Source organism: Oncorhynchus masou, chromosome 7, assembly GCF_036934945.1.
Source record: "Oncorhynchus masou masou isolate Uvic2021 chromosome 7, UVic_Omas_1.1, whole genome shotgun sequence".
Taxonomy (NCBI): domain Eukaryota; kingdom Metazoa; phylum Chordata; class Actinopteri; order Salmoniformes; family Salmonidae; genus Oncorhynchus; species Oncorhynchus masou.
Window position 1 is genome coordinate 29,292,013 of NC_088218.1, and position 23,555 is coordinate 29,315,567.

At 41.9% G+C, this 23,555-nt stretch overlaps 1 protein-coding gene across 1 annotated transcript in view; it reads left to right on the forward strand.

Moving 5' to 3' along the window:
* The first annotated feature begins 2,085 nt into the window (after positions 1–2,085).
* Positions 2,086–23,555, forward strand: part of LOC135543625 (NALCN channel auxiliary factor 1-like) — a 70,489-nt gene continuing 49,019 nt past the window's right edge. Inside the window, exon 1 of the mRNA XM_064971047.1 lies at positions 2,086–3,043. Coding sequence (XP_064827119.1) covers positions 2,339–3,043 — 705 coding nt within the window. The 5' untranslated portion in view covers positions 2,086–2,338. The remainder of the gene's footprint in view (positions 3,044–23,555) is intronic.

Here is a 23,555-nt window from a genome sequence, read left to right on the forward strand (position 1 = left end):
ACATAGCCTGGTTCCTCTCTAGGTTTCTTCCTAGGTTTTGGCCTTTCTAGGGAGTTTTTCCTAACCACCGTGCTTCTACACCTGCATTGCTTGCTGTTTGGGGTTTTAGGCTGGGTTTCTGTACAGCACTTTGAGATATCAGCTGATGTACGAAGGGCTATATAAATACATTTGATTTGATTTGTGTATTTGTCTTATTGATCAAAAGCTCCTATACACATATACAGTATGTGTGTATACATTAGTGTTTGATTGTGTTTCTGTGGTGTATTTGAGTTTCTGAGTGTTTATATTACTTTCTGCTGCATATATTCCTTTGTGTGTGTGTGTGTGTGTGTGTGTGTGTGAGAGAGAGAGATTTATAAAGAATGAAATTCAATAAGACAGACAGAAATAAATATATATTTTTTCTCTATCAGCAAACCTCTGATCAACTTATCTGTCTTTATCATCTACACTACACTCTACTGTATATAGCACAGCTCTCAGGCCAGCTACCTCTCAGACAACTGGGCCCATATTCTTAAAGCATCTCATAGTAAGAGTGCTGATGTAGCTTCCGTTTGAACTTTTGATCACAATGAAAAAGATCACATGGACAAGGGGTACCTGATCCTTGATCAGCACTCCCACTCTGAGAAGCTTTATAAATATGACCCCTGACCTCAGTTCAGTTTCTCGTCTGTGGCCAATTGTCTATAGATTGCAGTCATCAATGGCAAGGACTCAAAGTGATGCAGAATAATTCCAAATGCATGATGGGGTGTTACTTTCCACTGACGTTCTCTCATGCTTTACTTTGGGTCAACCGGGTATTTACAAAGGATCCGTGAAGGAGTAGTAAAGACATGTGTATGGAGAATAGAGAAGGAACTAACAAGTATTCTACAGGAGAGAAGGAAGAGGAGCTGAAATTAGTTCAAGGAGCTTTGTTGCCAGGAATCTTTACCAAAGCTCCTCTAGCTGTTCACCTGTTTTATGCAATCTATTCCGCTCTGATCGTCAGTTATTTAACTGTTTAAATGAGAAAGAAACACTTTTGTTTGGTTTTTAAATGGTGTGTTTCAAATGTATCTTTGCTTTTATTGCAGTGTATAGGCTATACTATTTGTTTTGTATTTGAAGGACTGTTGCAAGATAAGCCTGTGGGATAAAAGAGAAACAAACAAAAAACAAGGTCCACAGCCAAACAAACCACACAATACATGATCAGTGTCCTTGGATTCAATCCTGAACCCATGTCACCCTGAATGATTGATTGGGCCATGAATAAATGTTATATTGTTGTTATATAAACGTTATAATTATTGTATAATGACATGAACCTGATGAACATGTCAGACATAGCAAATGAAAGGAGTGTGGGTATGTTTCTTTCTTTTGACCTTGATGGAAGTATTCACATGGCCATAATTCAGTAATAATTCCAAAATAATGCATGCATGCTATACATACAGAACACACATCAACCCCTATGGGTCAGATCAGACTAAGTGTATTTTTTTGTATTCAACTCCACTAGTGGGGGAACCCTTACAGAAATGAAATCATTCCCGGGTTTCAGGATCATGGACAGCTATCACTCGAACGCTATGGCTGCGTTTTGTGACTGATGCTAAATATTTCATATTCAATTTTGTCATCTGTTAGGCTACTTCTTGAGCAGACTCTCCTGTCTCTCGAGTCCACACTATTTCATATCATCTGTTTTAGCTTTCAGAGTAGCTGGATGGCAACTGATGCTGCACCTTCTGAAAACAGACCCTCCAGGTGCGTCAGAATGGAACGGTCGCAGCGCTAAAGATGTCGCGCACGATACAAAAAAAGTGTTTCAAGAAGAACATGATGGCGGCAACTAACCCAGGACCAAGATGACAGTGGATATCAAAATACAACTTCTCAGGCATTTTGCCGCCTAGCAGACACGGAAGCGAAAATCACTGGGCTGACTTAGAACCCAGCCTTCATCCGAGAGCCACGACCGGCGGATTCAAGTCGAACGTAAATGCAGGTTGCCGTAAAACGGGTCCACGCAAAGGACCAGTGCTGAGCGCAGGCTATAGAGGAGAGAAGGGGGAAGCGAGACATGTTGCTACAGAAAACTAGCATCTTCATCGGAGAGCCATGGAGAACGCGGCCCCATCAAATCACGGCTTAATCTCCTCCAATATATTACTTGAATGTGAATTACAGATAATCGCGGTGGTAAACCAGCAGCACTACCTACGACCCAACATTTAAGAGGTGAAAAACGCAAATTAGACCCCAAGTCAATGAATGTTGCGGCAGAGAAACCCCCACGGTGGAGTCGGCCGGTGAAGAAGCGCGTTCCCAAAATATGACCTGGGGTGCTTGGACGTGTCTGCAGCAAGAAGACGGCTTCAAAATCTGGCTAGAACCCCGCGAGAACGAAAAGCCATTCGCCGACTCAGAGAGGGCCCAGAGATGGCGACTGTCCTTGGCTTCACTCTTGTTTCTAACCATTCTGCTCTCTGATCACTTATGGTTCTGCGCCGAGGCGAAATTGACAAGGACCCGTGATAAGTTTGCATTCACGGACATGGGAGTTTACCCGTCTACAAACCCCATCCCATCATCCAGCCTCCATTTAGCACACAGCAGCCTCAGAGAAAACGAATATGCTATTTTTATAGGGAATTCTACCAAACCTTTGTGGCGACTTGAAACTTGCCACCACGATAGTTTATCTAAAAACTGCTTTACTTTTGATGACGCCGATCATTTGTGCAAGGACCTTTCGGAAAAAGAACGGACCCGGACAATAAATATAAGTGATTTGTACCTTTCATTTTGTAATTCTTATTCTCTTTTGGATTTGTTTTACGGGTCTACGAGTCCGGACAATTTGAACTGCAGTCTTGACGTGCTTATTGATGGCGATGTGGCGAGGTGCAGCCTGTGCGTCCAGGCGTACCAGCGCTACGACCAACACGCCCTGGAGAAATATGAGGAATTTGAGCTTATGACTCAGAAATATGAAACGGATGCATATTCAGTGAGAACATGCATGGATGAATGCAAGGTAGGCTGACGGGGATCATCCCCCAATCTGTTGATTTTTGCTAAATAGATACAGTTTGGTCCCATACAGTCGTCAATCGTCATGGTAACGGGTGGCAGATTCAAGGAGATCCTCTGCTCTCTTATCCGAAGGTTCAAGCAGGATGAGAAGCATATGGCCTTGTACTCTAAGGTCTTTCATGTGTGTGACTTTGGTTGGTTTTCCCCCAAATGAGGAGTTTTAAATCGGTTGTGGAATGGAGAAAGGGCCAGGCCTTTAGGTGTCATAACTTTGCTTCCACAGGCTTCACAATATCACCAGAAGTAGGCTATTATTTCCAAGCAAATATCAGCCATCTTTACATGTTAATTCTTTCTGTAAATTATGATATTTTATTTTAGTGCTAGGCTAGTATATGGCAAAGACTACAGTAGCTGCTACTATTTTCCTATTCCTATTGTGGTGCGCATGCGGTGTAGCGGCCACTCGGTGCCAGGTGTTCCGCCATGGCCACCCCACTCCACATTGAGTACGTTATTAGGGCACCGGTGGCTTCCATGCCTAATCCGCTGGAATGGTCTTCCCCCCGTCGCATTTGGCACTGCTTGCTCGTTATTCGCCCGCTGTAGCCCAGCAGTCGTAAACGCGACAATGGCGTTGACACCGAATTACGACAGCTGCTCTCTTTTGATCACATAATTTATACCTCAAATATGATCATGTGGCCTGGAGGAAGCTTCGACCCTGTAGTTTTGTTTTACACTTCACCGACTGGTTGGTGAAATGCCATTAAAATAGAGGCCTATGTTCCAGTGTGCCCTTGCCATCTCTATTCGGCAATCGTATGCAACATTCACGAGTAGCCTGCTTGGAAAATATCGTTTATTCTGCATTCAGGGTTTTTGGTGTCAGATATCCTGTGCTCTTATAGGTTCAGTATAGAATTGTTGTATATTTTCTATTTGATTCTTTAAAATCCGCCACTATGGACTCGGATGAGAGCTGTCCATGGTTCTGAAATCAATCTATAGAAAGCCGAAGCTCCAAGCGAATGGCAGCCATGCGGTCAGTATTCATAAACCAGTTAGTGAAAACAAACTAACAAACAAAACACGGTGTGGGTCGAGTTGCTCCTAGACACGATCTTCAGTCAATTTTGCATTTCTCCAACTAATGGTTAAGGCTAGGATTGGGGGTGGGGGGAATGGGGCACCACCTGAAGTGCTCAATGAACACAGGTGTTTGTAAACCCTACACGAGTCATGATAATAGTGTGTGTGTGTGTGGTGCTGAAAGACAGCTCCCAGCCTCCCACCAATAGGCCAGGAATCACTGTGGTGAGCATGCAGTAATAGCCACACTATTTTTTCACCATTTTGTCAGGATACTTTTGGCAGGATGCTTTCATCCATGTGGAGTTCGATAATGATGAGATAACAAAACAAAAACATTGGCCTACATGCTCATATTTGTTTGATAATTCTCAAGGGATATCTCCATCACTACTAAAGATTTGTTTTCTGTCTTATCAGTATTTATCAGTTATCTTATCAGTATTTATCAGTACTTATCAGTTGATTTGTTAATTTTTTCTTTTGACTTTCATCCTCTTTTTCTGTCTATCTGTCTCATCCTCTCCTCCAGTACTCACTCCATCCCTGGTTTTGACAGGCAGATGATGGATGTTGAGGGCATCACTGTAATCCCCAAAGCATGTTTTACTCAAATACGTCTAGTAAGTTGTACTCAAAGTCAATGAAAAGTCATTATTACTTAAAATGTTAATGTGGCACTGACTCGAAACTAAATGAGAAGTCACACCAACATTTTTTTTAAAGATACAGAATGATAACAAACTAACTTTTTTTCCCAGCATGTTGATTTTATATAATTGTTTTTAATATCTGTGTTTTGGCATGTACATTGAGTGATTGATTGATTCAATGTTATGCTACACAAAATACTTTTTGTAAACAAATCCAATTATTTAATTTTAGCCTTCGCAGTCATTATGAATGCAGGTTGCGGGTGAATACAAATCTCAACTGTTGGATAGTCTAATGCAGGCTAGATTCCAATAGGAATTATCAAAGCCAGCATAATGGCATTTACAATTTGTGTTTCAATATTCTAGTAATTTTCCCAGGTTTTCCAGAAATCCTGGTTGGAAGATTACTGGAAAAAATGTTTGGGAAAGTTTGGGAAATTTTGCAACCCTACTTGCAGGCCTGATGTGGCCTGTAAAACTATGAGTTTCAGGCCACTGTATAACGCCTTTCGGTATATGTAATGGTTCAATTATAATGATAATATTCACCTAGGAACTCAGTTGGGGAATGCCAAAGGACTGAAAATGTATGAATTCAACAACCATCTCTCAGTCACTAACAAATACAGTCATCGGTGATACAATTCAATCGAAAAGATAAGGCACACAAGGAAATCATTGGAGGCGTGGCGTAGTGGGGGCAGTCAACTAATAATATACCTTACAAAAAAAATGCATTTGTATTACTCACATGAAGGTAGTACTGCTCACTTCAGCTATTTAAGTTTCTTAACTTATTTTTAGGTAGTCGGTTTACTCAAAATGTTTGAGTAGCCAGAACTTATCCGGTTTTAAAGTGTTGGGTGTGTTGTTATTAACTTTGCAATACAGCGGGCTCCAAAATTACTGGCACACCTGTCTTGCAATGCACAAAGAATACTTAAAAAAATATAAACAATATCATTATAGAGATAATCAAAAAATACCAGCAAGTGAGAAATACTGTACTTTATTAATGTTTTAATGGAACCCACCAAAAACATTTTTTGATTTAATTAAAAATGAATGTCCTCCAAATCAAGGTTTCACAATGAACATCTGAACAATGAACAAATATAACAAATTAAACCAGGAATTCAATTCCATTTATTTAAGTTTATCTAAGTCTTAATGAACTATATTGAGCCATTACATTACTTCCTATTTCACTAGGGATTAAAAATGAGGTAACACGCATGTAATATCCCTTTGTCATCCAACACCATGAAGAAAACAAAAGAACTGGCAGTTCAAAAGAGACAGATGGTCATAGACCTTCATAAATCGGTAATGGCTACAAGAAGATCCACAAACGATTGAATATACCACTGAGCACTGTCAGGGCAATTAATAGAAAATTCTCATGATATGGAACAGTTGAAAACCTCACGTGTAGAAGAAGATGCAAATGCATTTTGCTCCCACGATAGGGAGGACACAGACGCAAGCGCTTGGAGTTTGTCAAACGTTATTTAAATTATGACTGGAAGAAGATGCTCTGGTCAGAGGAGACCAAAATTGAACGTTTTGGTCAGATACAGCATCAGCATGTTTGCCGTCAAAACAGAGATGCATACAAGGAGAGGCACCTCTTACCCACGGTGAAATATGGTGGTGGGTCAGTGATGTTTTGGGGCTGTTTTAATTCCAGAGGTCCAGGGGCACTGGATAAGATTGATGGCATAATGAATTCTACCAAGTGTCAGGCAATTTTGGCTGACAATCTGGTTGCCTCTGCCAGAAGGCTGGGACTTGGACGTAGGTGGACTTTCCAACAAGACAATGACCCGAAACATACCTCACAGAAATGGTTCTGTGACAACAAAGTCAATGTTCTGGCATGGCCATCTCAGTCACCTCATTCCAATCGAAAACCTGTGGGCTGAGTTGAATAGGACAGTTGATAAGAGCAAACCCAAGAATGTGAAGAATCTTGAAAGGATCTGCATAGAGGAATGGTCCAAAATCCCTCCAAATGTGTTCCTTAACCTGGTCAAACATTACAAGCTGTTATCCTTGCCAGAGGTGGTTACACTAAGTAAAAATTGAGGAGTGCCAATTAATCATGAAACCTTGATTTTGGTGAAATTAATTTTGTATTAAATAATTGTATGATTTTGGTTGGTTGGTTCAATTGAAACATTAATAAAGTACAGTATTTCTCACATGTTGGTATTTTGAGTTTATCTCTATAATTATATTGTTTATATTTTTTAAAGTATTGTTTGTGCATTGCCAGGGGTGCCAGTAACTTTGGAGCCCACTGTCCAATAATGGTAACGTATTACAGAGCTTCAGTATTGGAACAGTTATTCCAACTCCAACAATCATGCTTGCATCCCAAATGGCACCCTATTCCCTAAATCAATCAATCAATCAAAATGCATTTATAAAGCCTGTTTTACATCAGCCGATGTCACAAAGTAATATACAGAAATCCAGCCTAAAACCCCAAACAACAAGCAATGCAGATGTAGGAGCACAGTCAGAGCCCTCAAATGTAGTGCACTAAATAGGGAATAGGGCGATTTATGTGTTGTTTCTCTCTTTAACTACATGCTTTTGCCATCGAGTCACTATTTTAGCCTGGTCCTATATCGGTTTGTGCTGACTTGCCAACTCCTATCGTCAATGTTTGGTGTGACAGTGAGAATAGGAGTTGACAAGATAGCGCAAACAGATCTGGGACCAGGCTAGAGTGGCAATGCGTCACAATATAGTGTGCCTGATGTAGTGCGTTCGGTTGGCCAAATGACTGCTGTCACAAGGTCAGGTTCACAGAGAGGTCACACTTCAGTTGGATGGAAACATCTGGACATAGATACTTGTGGTCCTGTGTGGCTCAGTTGGTAGAGCATGGCACTTGTGGGTGTGTCTGTGTGTGTGTTTAAGTGGGGTCTGGTGGCACTTTACATTGGTGGATGGGCCCTTAGTAATGGCTGGAACGGAATTAATGGAATGGTATTAGCCATTACTATGAGCCGTCCTTCCCTCACCACAAGTGAGTGAGTGATCCCTCTGCCCCCCCCCCAAACTTTCTAAATGTAATCCGTTACATTTACCTGTCTAAAATAGTAATCCGTAACCTAACTTTTGTATTATCCAAACTCAGTAACGTAATCTGATTATATTCTGTTACTTTTAGATGACTTTCCCCTTAAGAGGCACTAGAAGAAGACAAAAATGTATGTTACCAATTGAACGACATCTATTGCAGGATAAATCAATGTTAAAGTTTACATAACTGGCCAAATATGGATTTGACATTTTACTTTATGGGTTGGTGATGTAGGCTTCTTCTATAACCCATCTCTTTCTACTCCATATAATAATACAATTCAATTATATCTTTACTTTAATATCAGAATTCCAGTCATTCCAATAAATGTTATACCTCTTGATCTTCAAGAATAGGACTTGGAAGTATAGTATATATTAGCTAAATTGTTTTACCTGACCATGACCCCAAAACTAAGGATTTATTAGCCAGCCCAACTCTATTGTTTATGATTTAGATTTCATGGAGGACTGATTGGGCTCATTGATTCGAGTTGAAAAATAAATGCTGCACTCATGGAATGGCATGCTTTGAGCATTACTGAAAAATGCTATTTACATGTGAAAAATGAATGCCATATGCTGCATTTGCTATAGGCCTATTGTTCAGCTTTTGTTGGTGACACTTTGATATCTTGATAATATGCAGCTGTTTAAAGGGCAAATCCACAGATGAAACAATTACAAAATCGACATCCCGCCCGTGTTTTGGTCAAAAGCTAAGGGATCGGCCTGCAGAAATGTAACCACTCTCAGGTTAATAGACAGAGCTATGGATGCAAGGACTGACCATCTATGATATCAAAATGATTGTTTTAACCATTTTATGAGGCTATACCGTGTTTATCTACATTTCCAATGTTTACAAGCATTGGAAAAGCTTATATTTTAGGTTATCATGGAGTGTGACAGCTGAACTAAGCTCATAAGCATAAGTAACATTTATAAGTAACATTTTTGAAGAATATAGCTTGCCTAAGGAGAATGCAAACGTCCAACTTCAACTGTATACAGTGGGGCAAAAAAGTATTTAGTCAGCCACCAATTGTGCAAGTTCTCCCACTTAAAAAGATGAAAGAGGCCTGTAATTTTCATCATATGCACACTTCAACTATGACAGACAAAATGAGAAGAAAAAAATTCCAGAAAATCACATTGTAGGATTTTTAATGAATTTATTTGCAAATTATGGTGGAAAATAAGTATTTGGTCAATAACAAAATTTTATCTCAATACTCTGTTATATACCCTTTGTTGGCAATGACAGAGGTCAAACGTTTTCTGTAAGTCTTCACAAGGTTTTCACACACTGTTGCTGGTATTTTGGCCCATTCCTCCATGCAGATCTCCTCTAGAGCAGTGAAGTTTTGGGGCTGTTGCTGGGCAACATGGACTTTCAACTCTCTCTAAAGATTTTCTATGGGGTTGAGATCTGAAGCCTGGCTAGGCCACTCCAGGACCTTGAAATGCTTCTTAACCCCACTACATGATGGTGCCACCCCTGTGCTTCACGGTTGGGATGGTGTTCTTCAGCTTGCATGCCGCCCCTTTTTCCTCCAAACATAACAATGGTCATTATGGCCAAACAGTTCTATTTTTGTTTCATGAGACCAGAGGACATTTCTCCAAAATCTACAATCTTTTTTCCCATGTGCAGTTGCAAACCTTAGTCTGGCTTTTTTTATGGAGGTTTTGGGGTAGTGGCTTTTTCCTTGCTGATCGGCCTTCAGGTTATGTCGATATAGGACTCGTTTTACTGTGGATATAGATAGTTTTGTACCCATTTCCTCCAGCATCTTCACAAAGTCTTTTGCTATATATATAGTATATATATATATATATAAATCCTAAAATGTATGTTGCAACTATCAAAATTGTGCAAGCTTGAGCATGTGTCAATTAGGACTGTGGATTTTGTTTTATCAGCATGAATTTGATTGAGCTTTACATTTGATAAGCCTTACATTTATTCCATAGGCTTGCACCCACACTATGCAGCTGTTGAAAGAGCACATTTTTCACTGGCTGGTTTTAAAAACAATGAATGATAGGCAGGTTAAACTTCTTGAATTCAACCATTATTAGGTTCAAATACACATTTTGTTTTGTGAACAGCCATTCACAACAACCACAATCCGTGAGGCACAGATAGATAAATGAGAGAGCAGCAGTGTGATTCACATCAATGCGTTTTGTAGATATCAATAATACAGTGCCTTGCGAAAGTATTCGGCCCCCTTGAACTTTGCGACCTTTTGCCACATTTCAGGCTTCAAACATAAAGATATAAAACTGTATTTTTTTGTGAAGAATCAACAACAAGTGGGACACAATCATGAAGTGGAACGACATTTATTGGATATTTCAAACTTTTTTAACAAATCAAAAACTGAAAAATTGGGCGTGCAAAATTATTCAGCCCCTTTACTTTCAGTGCAGCAAACTCTCTCCAGAAGTTCAGTGAGGATCTCTGAATGATCCAATGTTGACCTAAATGACTAATGATGATAAATACAATCCACCTGTGTGTAATCAAGTCTCCGTATAAATGCACCTGCACTGTGATAGTCTCAGAGGTCCGTTAAAAGCGCAGAGAGCATCATGAAGAACAAGGAACACACCAGGCAGGTCCGAGATACTGTTGTGAAGAAATTTAAAGCCGGTTTTGGATACAAAAAGATTTCCCAAGCTTTAAACATCCCAAGGAGCACTGTGCAAGCAATGATATTGAAATGGAAGGAGTATCAGTCCACTGCAAATCTACCAAGACCTGGCCGTCCCTCTAAACTTTCAGCTCATACAAGGAGAAGACTGATCAGAGATGCAGTCAAGAGGCCCATGATCACTCTGGATGAACTGCAGAGATCTACAGCTGAGGTGGGAGACTCTGTCCATAGGACAACAATCAGTTGTATATTGCACAAATCTGGCCTTTATGGAAGAGTGGCAAGAAGAAAGCCATTTCTTAAAGATATCCATAAAAAGTGTTGTTTAAAGTTTGCCACAAGCCACCTGGGAGACACACCAAACATGTGGAAGAAGGTGCTCTGGTCAGATGAAACCAAAATAGAAATTTTTTGCAACAATGCAAAACGTTATGTTTGGCGTAAAAGCAACACAGCTCATCACCCTGAACACACCATACCCACTGTCAAACATGGTGGTGGCAGCATCATGGTTTGGGCCTGCTTTTCTTCAGCAGGGACAGGGAAGATGGTTAAAATTGATGGGAAGATGGATGGAGCCAAATACAGGACCATTCTGGAAGAAAACCTGATGGAGTCTGCAAAAGACCTGAGACTGGGACGGAGATTTGTCTTCCAACAAGACAATGATCCAAAACATAAAGCAAAATCTACAATGGAATGGTTCAAAAATAAACATATCCAGGTGTTAGAATGGCCAAGTCAATGTCCAGACCTGAATCCAATCGAGAATCTGTGGAAAGAACTAAAAACTGCTGTTCACAAATGCTCTCCATCCAACCTCACTGAGCTCGAGCTGTTTTGCAAGGAGGAATGGGAAAAAATTGAGTCTCTCGATGTGCAAAACTGATAGAGACACCCCAAGCGACTTCCAGCTGTAATCGCAGCAAAAGGTGGCGCTACAAAGTATTAACTTAAGGGGGCTGAATAATTTTGCACGCCCAATTTTCAGTTTTTGATTTGTTAAAAAAGTTTGAAATATCAAATAAATGTCGTTCCACTTCATGATTGTGTCCCAATTGTTGTTGATTCTTCACAAACAAATAGTTGTATATCTTTATGTTTGAAGCCTGAAATGTGGCAAAAGGTCGCAAAGTTCAAGGGGGCCGAATACTTTCGCAAGGCACTGTAAGTGATATCCGTATTGTCGTAGACAACACTCTGCTGTCATCCTTACCTCCAAGCGTTTATTCAAGATGGATAATCTTTGGATGCCGACAGTAGTCGCACCATTGGAAGACATAGCTTTGACTGTAGCCTACAAAAGCCTATTCCTGCTCTTTTCTCGCCATCCATCAAACACATTTGGTTTGTCATCATAGCGGTCTCTGACTTGTGGTCAGACTCGCTCAGCTGGAACAAACTTGCGCCATTTTTCAATGCTGATTTGAATGTAATTGAGAAAACAGAGAAGTGTCAAATAATTTTTGCGGAAACATCCTTTCTGAATTTAAAACTAATCTTCAAAGTAATTAACTAATTTTTCAAAAGTATCTGTAATCTGATTACAATATTTTTGCTGTTAACATTAACCCAGCAAATGAATGTGTGTGTGTGTGTGTGTGTGTGTGTGTCTATGCCGACGCCGTGTGTGTGTATGTGTGTGTGTGTGTGTGTGTGTGTGTGTGTGTGTGTGTGTGTGTGTGTGTGTGTGTGTGTGTGTGTGTGTGTGTGTGTGTGTGTGTGTGTGTGTGTGTGTGTGTGTGTGTGTTGATTGAGCGGGACAGAACTGGTGCTGAGAGGTGAAGGGTGAGGTGAAACCTTCTGTGTGAAAAAAACCTTCTCATTCAGTCAAACACACACATACAAATGCTCGCTCGCACGCACACGCTCGCTCGCTCACTCACTCACGGGTAGGTTGTTTAGCAACTGAAGCGGAATGCTCAACCATGGAGTAAAACAGGCAGGGTTGGTTAAGAATCAAAGGATTGTTGACAACATGTAAACCATATTTCTCCCCCAAATATTTATTGAAAACATAAATACATTTGCACAATAAGCCTCTCAAATACATTTTTACAATTGTTGGTTAGCTAGCTAGCTTAAGTTTAATCACTATCGGGAAATTCTGGTCTTTAGTACCACTTTGTAGGAGGGTTTTTTTATACTGCAAAGAAACTGTGGTGGAGGGTTTATGAGTGGCATTTCTGCATGTCAAATGTCTGTTTTTGTGTGTGTCTATATACTGTTTGTTTATTAAGAACACTTTCACACTTACCATCTCAATTTCAAAGTCTATGCCGACGCCGTGGTTTATTGTCTACAATAAATATTTTATAATGACCTTGGTAGTGTCAGGATTACAGAAACATACTAAGATCAAAACCTATGCTGTGTTTTAGCATCTACACCAATTATATTGTTTTTTTCAGACCAGGTGTGATCTCAGGTCTATGGCCCTGTACACACTCAAGTTTTACAACTGATCTACAACTCATTTGACACAAAGGTTGTGATACCACAGATATTTCTGTGATACAATGGAGAGTTTGTCTGCACAAAAATAGTTATAGAACTATTGGATGTGTCTTCACAATGCTTGTGTAAATAGTTTTGTGCGGAGAAGATCTTCGTTGTATCACAACCATTTGGTCAAATGTGTTGTACATCAGTTGTACAACTTGAGTGTGAACGGGGCCTATAAGAGTCAGTAGGCAACTTGACCTCACAGTTTCACTTTGGGATTTGATGTAATGTCGATTTTTGCCCCATTAATTCTGCGTGGTTACAGGGTTAAAATGTCACGGTTTTCTTCCTGGGAAGGAGAGGCGGACCAAAACGCAGCGTGGTTACAGTTCATGGTTCTTTAATAAGAAAGCTCAAACATGAACAAACTACAAAACAATAAACGTGAAAACCGAAACAGCCCTATCTGGTGCAGTAAACACAAAGACAGGAAACAATCACCCACAAAATACCCAAAGAATATGGCTGCCGAAATATGGTTCCCAATCAGAGACAACAATAAACACCTGCCTCTGATTGAGAACCAATCTAGGCAACCATAGACTTACCTAGACACCAAAACTGAACACAACCCCATAAATCTACAAAAAACCCTAGACAAGACAAAAACACATAAATCACCCGTATCACACCCTGGCCTAACCAAAAACAAAGATAACTAAGGCCAGGGTGTGACATAAAACAGAAACAACTCAAAGGGTTAAGTTTAGGTATTAATTCCGAGTGGTTAAGGTTATGGCTATGGTTTGGGGAAAGCATAAAATTAAATAAAAAATACATATAGTATCATCAAGTGCTCTCCCTGCTTGCAAGACAATTGTGAACTGCCATGGCGCAGTGGTTTATGCAGCATCGTCTGGCTCTGTGAGTTTGAGCCCAATGCTGTGCCACAATGTCTTTGTTTTTATGGTTTGCGCCGAGGACGGCGTATATCGAAGTCCTCAGGATAAAAATTGACGTGTGTTTCTAGTGACCAGCCTGTAATAGGAGCCATATAGCTACAGTTCGGTTCCCAGGGCTGAGGGCTGGCTCCTGAATCGACTGGCCACTAATTGAGTCAGCATGTCAGCACTGCTACAGGTCACCATGACTCTGGGCTTCCCCCTCCCTCTCGCCCCCTCGCTGCCGTGGGAGTTTGACCTTGTAACCTAGGAAATATTGATTTTAAATCCCCAAGGGTCTCTCTCTCCCCCCTCCTTCTCTCATTCTGTTTCTCAACCTGACCGCTGAGAGGGAGGGCCGTTAGAGCAGCAGTGAGAGGCAATAGTTTGGCACCGACTGACTTGAATTTCCTCTTGACTTTGTTGTTGCTTAATGCAGTAAAATTCTCTCCACTAGTGAGAGTGGGTGAGAGATTGAAACCTAATGATACCTTTACAGAATTCACCTCACTGTGTGTGTGTGCATGTGGGTACACCTTCCCAGAATCTCCTCTCCAGTGTGTGTGCTCTGTTGTGTGTGTGCTCCCAAACCTAACCCCATCCTTAGGAAATTGAATGACATAGTCTAAGATTCATTGTCTTGTTCTATATCCCTAAGCGTGGTAATCTCAATGAAGGGAGCCTGGCGATGGAACAGCATTGTGGCTGTGTGTGTGTCTCCTAGGATGTTAAGGCTCTCCTCTCCTCTCCTCTCCTCTCCTCTCTGTGTGTGTGTGTGTGTGTGTTGTGCTATACTACGTGCTGTGGGTACACCCTGCCAGACACCCTGACAGGGGCCTGGCAGCTCCCCATTCATCACCCACTCACACCGTGGTGGGCACCATCACTCGCTTCCTCCCTCATTTCCTCCCCCCATCCCTGAATGAGATACAGCCCCATTCAATCACAGCAACCGTATGTTTATTTTCCTGAACAAGGGAGGAAAGAGGGAGAGAGAGAGGGTATGTTTCTGTGTATGTGTGTGTAAAGAGAGGGAAAGGCAGGGAGAGAGAAAAAGAATGAGGGAGCGAGGGAAAAAGATAGATTATGAATGTGTTTGTGTGTGAGATATATTATTATATTATAGAGGAGAGAAAAAATATTCTGTGTGTTTGGGGGAGAGAGAGAGAGAGAGAGACAGAACAACAACAGCCACAGGAAACTGTGATGAGTGAGAGGGAAACTCAGGAGGAGGAGGAGGAGTAGAAGGACTTGACAGGTGTCTCCCTCGAGGGGGGCGGATAAAGATATTGTGACTTAGTGAAAGGCAATGAATGATGTCTCAAGATATGTGTGTGTGTGTGTGTGTGTGTGTGGTTGTGTAGGATTACAACAGGAAATAAATGTGACTAAAGGGAGTTATGTATAGGGTAGTAGTATCTTCATTGTCAGTGTGGTGTACTGTATAAGGTACAGTGGCTTTGGAAAGTATTCAGACCCCTTGAATTTTTCCACATTTTGTTACGTTACAGCCTTATTCTAAAATGGATCAAATCAAAATTTTCCTCAGTAATCTACACACAATACCCCATAATGACAAAGTGAAAACAGGTTTTAAGAAAGTTTTGCTAAATTATTATTTTTTAAAACAGAAATATCTTATTTACATAAGTATTTGGTAAGTGGTACCAGAGCGACAAAGTCTAGGTCCAAAAGGATTCTTAACAGCTTGTACCCCCAAGCCATAAGACTCCTGAACATCTAATCAAATGGCTACCCAGACTATTTGCAGTGCCCCCTTTATTTTACACTGCTGCTACTGTCTGTTTATTATCTATGTATAGTCACTTTAACTCTACCTACATGTACATTTTACCTCAATTACCTGGACTAACCGGTGCTCCCGCACATTGACTCTGTACCGGTACCCCCTGTATATAGCCTTGCTATTGTGATTTTACTGCTGCTCTTTAATTTCTTGTTCCTTTTATTTAAAAAATTGTACTTAACACTTATTTATCTTAGAACTGCATTGTTGGTTAAGGGCTTGTAAGTAAGCATTTCACTGTAAGGTGACTGTTGTATTTGGAGCATGTGACAAATAAAATTAGAATTGATTTGATTTGATATTTAGCCCCTTTGTTATGAGACTCGAAATTGAGCTCAAGTGCATCCTCTTTCCATTGATTATCCTTGAGATGTTTCAACAACATGATTGGAGTCCACTTGTAGTTAATTCAATAGATTGGACATGATTTGGAAAGGCACACACCTGTCTATATAAGGTCCCACAGTTGACAGTGCATGTTAGAGCAAAAACCAAGTCATAAGGTCGAAGGAATTGAGCTTAGAGCACCGAGACAGGATTGTGTTGAGGCACAGATCTGGGGAAGGGTACCAAAACATTTCTGCAGCATTGAAGGTCCCCAAGAACACAGTGGCCTTCATCACTCTTAAATGGAAGAAGTTTGGAGAGAGCTGGCTGACTGGCCAATCTGAGAAATCGGGGGAGAAGGTCCTTGGTCAGTGAGGTGACCAAGAACGTGATGGTCGCTCTGACAGAGCTCTAGAGTTCCTCTGTGGAGATGGTTGTCCTTCTGTAAGGTTCTCCCATCTCTGCAGCACTCCCCCAATCAGACCTTTATGGTAGAGTGGCCAGACGGAAGCCACCCCTCAGTAAAAGGCACATGATAGCTCGCATGGAGTTTGCCAAAAGGCACCTAAAGACTCTCAGACCATGAGAAACAAGATTCTCTGGTCTAATGAAACCAAGATTGAACTCTTTGGCCTGAATGCCAAACTTTACGGCTGGAGGAAACCTGGCATCATTCCTACGGTGAAGCGTGGTGGAGGCATCATGGTGTGGGGATGTTTTTCAGCGGAAAGGACTGCGAGACTAGTCCCGATTGAAGCAAAGATGAACGGAGCATAGTACAGATAGATCCTTGATGAAACCTGCTCCAAAGAGCTCAGGACCTCAGACTGGGGCGCAGATTCACCTTCCAACAGGACAAAGCACATAGCCAAGACAATGCAGGAGAGGCTTTGGTCATGTCTGAGTGGCCCAGCCAGAGCCCGCACTTGAACCAGATCAACATTCTCTGGAGAAACCTGAAAATAGCTGTGCAGCAACGCTCCCCATCCAACCTGACAGAGGATCTGCAGAGAAGAATCGGAGAAACTCCCCAAATACAGGTTTGCCAAGCATGTAGCGTCATACCCAAGTAGACTCATGGCTGTAATCACTGCCAAAGATGCATCAACAAAGTTTTGAGTAAGCATCTGAATACTCATGTACTTTAAATGTGATATTTAAGAGGTTTTTTTATTTAAAAATGATCAGAAATGTCTAAAAATATGTTTTTGCTTTGTCATTATGGGGCCATTGCATGTAGCTTGATGAAGAAAAAAACTATTTAATAAATTGTAGAATAAGGCTAAGAATAAGGCTATTATAACAAAATGTGTAAAAAGTAAAGTGGTTTGAATACTTTCCACAGCCAGTAAAACGTTTAGACACACCTACTCGTACAAGCGTATGAGACATCCCGAAAATTAGTCTTCTCACGAAAACGACTTTAAAGTCTGAACGGTTTGGCCTACACATACAGTGGGGCAAAAAAGTATTTAGTCAGCCACCAATTGTGCAAGTTCTCCCACTTAAAAAGATGAAAGAGGCCTGTAATTTTTAGGTACACTTTTAGGTACACTTCAACTATGACAGACAAAGGCCGACTAAATACTTTTTTGCCCCACTCTATGGAAGTTTGAGACTTTCGTCGATTCCGGAGCAAACATCAATTATTCTGGGGCGGCAGGGTAGCCTAGTAGTTAGAACTTGTAACCGAAAGGTTGCAAGTTCAAATCCCCGAGCTGCCAAGGTACAAATCTGTCGTTCTGCCCCTGAACAGGCAGTTAACCCACTGTTCCTAGGCCGTCATTGAAGAGTTCCATCAATCACTCCTGGGCTGCAGTCACCTATCCGGCCCCATTTTACTGCCTACGCGGAGCTCCACCGGGCCTTCACAACTGGACTGCCGACGTTATCCGGCTGGCTCCTCCGTCGCGACGTTACCTGAACGCCCATCTGCGGCCTGCTAACCGTTAGCTGTCTTATCGGCTGCTATCTGAATAGACAATCGGACAATTTATTTATTTATTTTTCATTATTATTATTTATTTTTTCTTCTTGGGCCTCTAACTATATCTATTGTTTTTATTTTTGTTGTGTGATTTGGATTAATCCCTCTACCACACGGAACCCCACTAATCTACTGACGGAACGCAAGAGGTGGCTAATAACAGACGTCCATCCTATGCTAGCTTGCTACCGATGGCCTGGCTAGCTGTCTAAATCGCCGTGACCCCCAACCAACCTCTCCACTCACCGGCCCCTTTTGATCACTCGACTAAGCATGCCTCTCCTTAATGTCAATATGCCTTGTCCATTGCTGTTCTGGTTAGTGTTTATTGGCTTATTTCACTGTAGAGCCTCTAGTCCTGCTCACTATACCTTATCCAACCTATTAGTTCCACCACCCACACATGCAATGACATCTCCTGGTTTCAATGATGTTTCTAGAGACAATATCTCTCTCTTCATCACTCAATACCTAGGTTTACCTCCACTGTATTCACATCCTACCATACCTTTGTCTGTACATTATACCTTGATGCTATTTTATCGCCCCCAGAAACCTCCTTTTACTCTCTGTTCCAGACGTTCTAGACGACCAATTCTTATTGCTTTTAGCCGCACCCTTATTCTACTACTCCTCTGTTCCTCTGGCGATGTAGAGGTGAATCCAGGCCCTACAGTGCCTAGCTCCACTCCTATTCCCCAGGCGCTCTCTTTTGACGACTTCTGTAACCGTAATAGCCTTGGTTTCATGCATGTTAACATTAGAAGCCTCCTCCCTATGTTTGTTCTATTCACTGCTTTAGCACACTCTGCCAACCCGAATGTTCTAGCTGTGTCTGAATCCTGGCTTAGGAAGACTACCAAAAATTCTGAAATTTTAATTCCAAACTACAACATTTTCAGACAAGATAGAACTGCCAAAGGGGGCGGTGTTGCAATCTACTGCAAAGATAGCCTGCAGAGTTCTGTCCTACTATCCAGGTCTGTAACCAAACAATTTGAACTTCTACTTTTAAAAATCCAACTCTCCAAAAACAAGTCTCTCACCGTTGCCGCCTGCTATAGACCACCCTCTGCCCCCAGCTGTGCTCTGGACACCATATGTGAACTGATTGCCCCCTATCTATCTTCAGAGCTCGTGCTGCTAGGCGACCTAAACTGGAACATGCTTAACACCCCAGCCATCCTACAATCTAAACTTGATGCCCTCAATCTCACACAAATTATCAATGAACATACCAGGTACCCCAAAGCCTTAAACACGGGTACCCTCATAGATATCATCCTAACCAACTTGCCCTCTAAATACACCTCTGCTGTCTTCAACCAAGATCTCAGCGATCACTGCCTCATTGCCTGCATCCGTAATGGGTCAGCGGTCAAACGACCTCCACTCATCACTGTAAAACGCTCTCTGAAACACTTCAGCGAGCAGGCCTTTCTAATCGACCTGGCCGGGGTATCGTGGAAGGATATGGATCTCATCCCGTCAGTAGAGGATGCCTGGATATTTTTTAAATGCCTTCCTAACCATCTTGAATAAACATGCCCCATTCAAGAAATTTAGAACCAGGAACAGATATAGCCCTTGATTCTCCCCAGACCTGACTGCCCTTAACCAACACAAAAACATCATATGGCGTTCTGCATTAGCATCGAACAGCCCCCATGATATGCAGCTGTTCAGGGAAGCTAGAAACCATTATACACAGGCAGTTAGAAAAGCCAAGGCCAGCTTTTCCAAGCAGAAACTTGCTTCCAGCAACACCAACTCAAAAAAGTTCTGGGACACTGTAAAGTCAATGGAGAATAAGAACACCTCCTCCCAGCTGCCCACTGCACTGAAGATAGGAAACACTGTCACCACTGATAAATCCACCATAATTGAGAATTTCAATAAGCATTTTTCTACGACTGGCCATGCTTTCCACCTGGCTACTCCTACCCCGGTCAACAGCACTGCACCCCCCACAGCAACTCGCCCAAGCCTTCCCCATTTCTCCTTCTCCCAAATCCGTTCAGCTGATGTTCTGAAAGAGCTGCAAAATTTGGATCCCTCCAAATCAGCCGGGCTAGACAATCTGGACCCTTTCTTTCTAAAATTATCTGCCGAAATTGTTGCCACCCCTATTACTAGCCTGTTCAACCTCTCTTTCGTGTCGTCTGAGATTCCCAAAGATTGGAAAGCAGCTGCGGTCATCCCCCTCTTCAAAGGGGGGGACCCTCTTGACCCAAACTATATCTATCCTATATATATATATATATCCTATATCTATCCTACCATGCCTTTCTAAGGTCTTCGAAAGCCAAGTCAACAAACAGATTACCGACCATTTCGAATCTCACCATACCTTCTCTGCTATGCAATCTGGTTTCAGAGCTGGTCATGGGTGCACCTCAGCCACACTCAAGGTCCTAAACGATATCTTAACCGCCATCGATAAGAAACATTACTGTGCAGCCGTGTTCATTGATCTGGCCAAGGCTTTCGACTCTGTCAATCACCACATCCTCATCGGCAGACTCGACAGCCTTGGTTTCTCAAATGATTGCCTCGCCTGGTTCACCACCTACTTCTCTGATAGAGTTCAGTGTGTCAAATCGAAGGGTCTGCTGTCCGGACCTCTGGCAGTCTCTATGGGGGTGACACAGGGTTCAACTCTTGGACCGACTCTCTTCTCTGTATACATCAATGAGGTCGCTCTTGCTGCTGGTGAGTCTCTGATCCACCTCTACGCAGACGACACCATTCTGTATACTTCTGGCCCTTCTTTGGACACTGTTAACAACCCTCCAGGCAAGCTTCAATGCCATACAACTCTCCTTCCGTGGCCTCCAATTGCTCTTAAATACAAGTAAAACTAAATGCATGCTCTTCAACCGATCGCTACCCGCACCTGCCCCTCCTGTCCAACATCACTACTCTGGAAGGCTCTGACTTAGAATACGTGGACAACTAAAAATACTTAGGTGTCTGGTTAGACTGTAAACTCTCCTTCCAGACCCATATCAAACATCTCCAATCCAAAGTTAAATCTAGAATTGGCTTCCTATTTCGCAACAAAGCATCCTTCACTCATGCTGCCAAACATACCCTTGTAAAACTGACCATCCTACCAATCCTCGACTTTGGCGATGTCATTTACAAAATAGCGTCCAATATCCTACTCAACAAATTGGATGCAGTCTATCACAGTGCAATCCGTTTTGTCACCAAAGCCCCATATACTACCCACCATTGCGACCTGTACACTCTCGTTGGCTGGCCCTCGCTTCATACTCGTCGCCAAACCCACTGGCTCCATGTCATCTACAAGACCCTGCTAGGTAAAGTCCCACCTTATCTCAGCTCGCTGGTCACCATAGCATCTCCTACCTGTAGCACACGCTCCAGCAGGTATATCTCTCTAGTCACCCCCAAAACCAATTCTTTCTTTGGCCGCCTCTCCTTCCAGTTCTCTGTTGCCAATGACTGGAACGAACTACAAAAATCTCTGAAACTGGAAACACTTATCTCCCTCACTAGCTTTAAGCACCAACTGTCAGAGCAGCTCACAGATTACTGCATCTGTACATAGCCCACCTATATTTTAGCCCAAACAACTACCTCTTTCCCTACTGTATTTAATAAATTAATTTATTTTGCTCCTTTGCACCCCATTATTTCTATTTCTACTTTGCACATTCTTCCATTGCAAATCTACCATTCCAGTGTTTTACTTGCTATATTGTATTTACTTTGCCTCCATGGCCTTTTTTTGCCTTTACCTCCCTTATCTCACCTCATTTGCTCACATCTTATATAGACTTGTTTATACTGTATTATTGACTGTATGGTTGTTTTACTCCATGTGTAACTCTGTGTCGTTGTATGTGTCGAACTGCTTTGCTTTATCCTGGCCAGGTCGCAATTGTAAATGAGAACTTGTTCTCAACTTGCCTACCTGGTTAAATAAAGGTGAAATAAAAAAATAACCCCCCTCCCCCGACATCATGAATGGCCGTAAATGGAACATTGTGTTATAAAACCATCAACCGTTAGCTTACCTTGTAACACCGATGTGTCATGACTGTTTGTGTGGGCATGACTGTGTGTATGTTCATGACTGTGTGTGTGCATGTTCATGATGACTGTTTGTGTATATGTGTGTGTGTGGGGGGGGGTTCTACCTGTTTGTTGCCCCTTCTTGAAATTTTATCTGCAATATGGAGGTCCTGGACATTACGAATGAGTATTAGCAGTGAGAGTGAGAGTGGGAGAGAGATGGCGAGAGAGAAAATGCAAATTAATTTCTAATTATGTTCATGAATGGAGGGGTCTCTGTTTCACAGGTGCGTACAGGGGCCTTTGTGTGTCTCATTAGCGCCAATACTATCGTCTTCTAGGGCCTGGCAGGAGGAGCAGTGAGCTGTCTCTCTTTCTTTGCTCCCACTTTCTCTCTCCATCTCTCTCTGGTTCTCTCAAAAAAATACTGTGTTAAAAACAACCCAGTTTGGGTAAATATTGGACAGAACACACATTGGGTTATTTTTACCATGCCAGTTGGGTCACTTAGTTGGATTATTGAGCAATGCGTATCCTACGAAACAGGTTTGAGGAGGTAGTGAGGTAACTTTGGTCAACTCTGAGTTCAACTCGGGATAACCGGTCATATGAAAGTGGCAAACCTTTTAGCCAGCTAAAATTCTAGGGCAATGAATCCTTCAGACCTACCCTGCTCTTGGGCAGGCTAACTCACAGCTAACTCAACTACCCTGAATTAAATCTGACGTGTATTCATGGCTACCAAGGGAAGCCAGGCTTCTCTAAAGAATGTACAAAACCCCCCTAAAAAAGACAATTTATCTTTCACGTGTCCTTCAGTTTGCAAGAGGCGGAATGTATCTCGCCCTAGAAAACCTCCAAGCAAACTAAACAGTAGCCCTGTGTGTCAGTATGTGTAGCGTATAAATCTGATACTTTCTGGTTAGAAAGAGTATGACATTCTTCCCGCCCATACCATTAAATGCATGGGAAGCCAGCGAGCATTTGGCTTCCCTTGATAGAAACAAATATAAAATAATAGCCAATCAGCTGTCGTAACTCTCCTGTGACGATCTGAAGGATCAGGTTACAGTGGGTGCGCTCTACAGCGTGCTCTCTCTCCTAGAGGGGGAGAGCGGAAAGTCAGCTGTTTTATGGTCGGTCATAAAAATACGCTGCCTCTGTGCTCTGTAGTGTTCGAGGTTGGAATGTAAACTTTGGTACACAGTGAAACCCTTGGACAAAAGAAGTTGTAATAATTAAACAATGTTTATATTTTTGAGAATGTGGGAGTAATCTGTGGGCATTTAAGGGACATTTCGAGTGTGTTTCATTTGGTGATCTCATGAAGGACAGGAAACACATACAGTGCCTTGCGAAAGTATTCGGCCCCCTTGAACTTTGCGACCTTTTGCCACATTCCAGGCTTCAAACATAAAGATATAAAACTGTATTTTTTTGTGAAGAATCAAC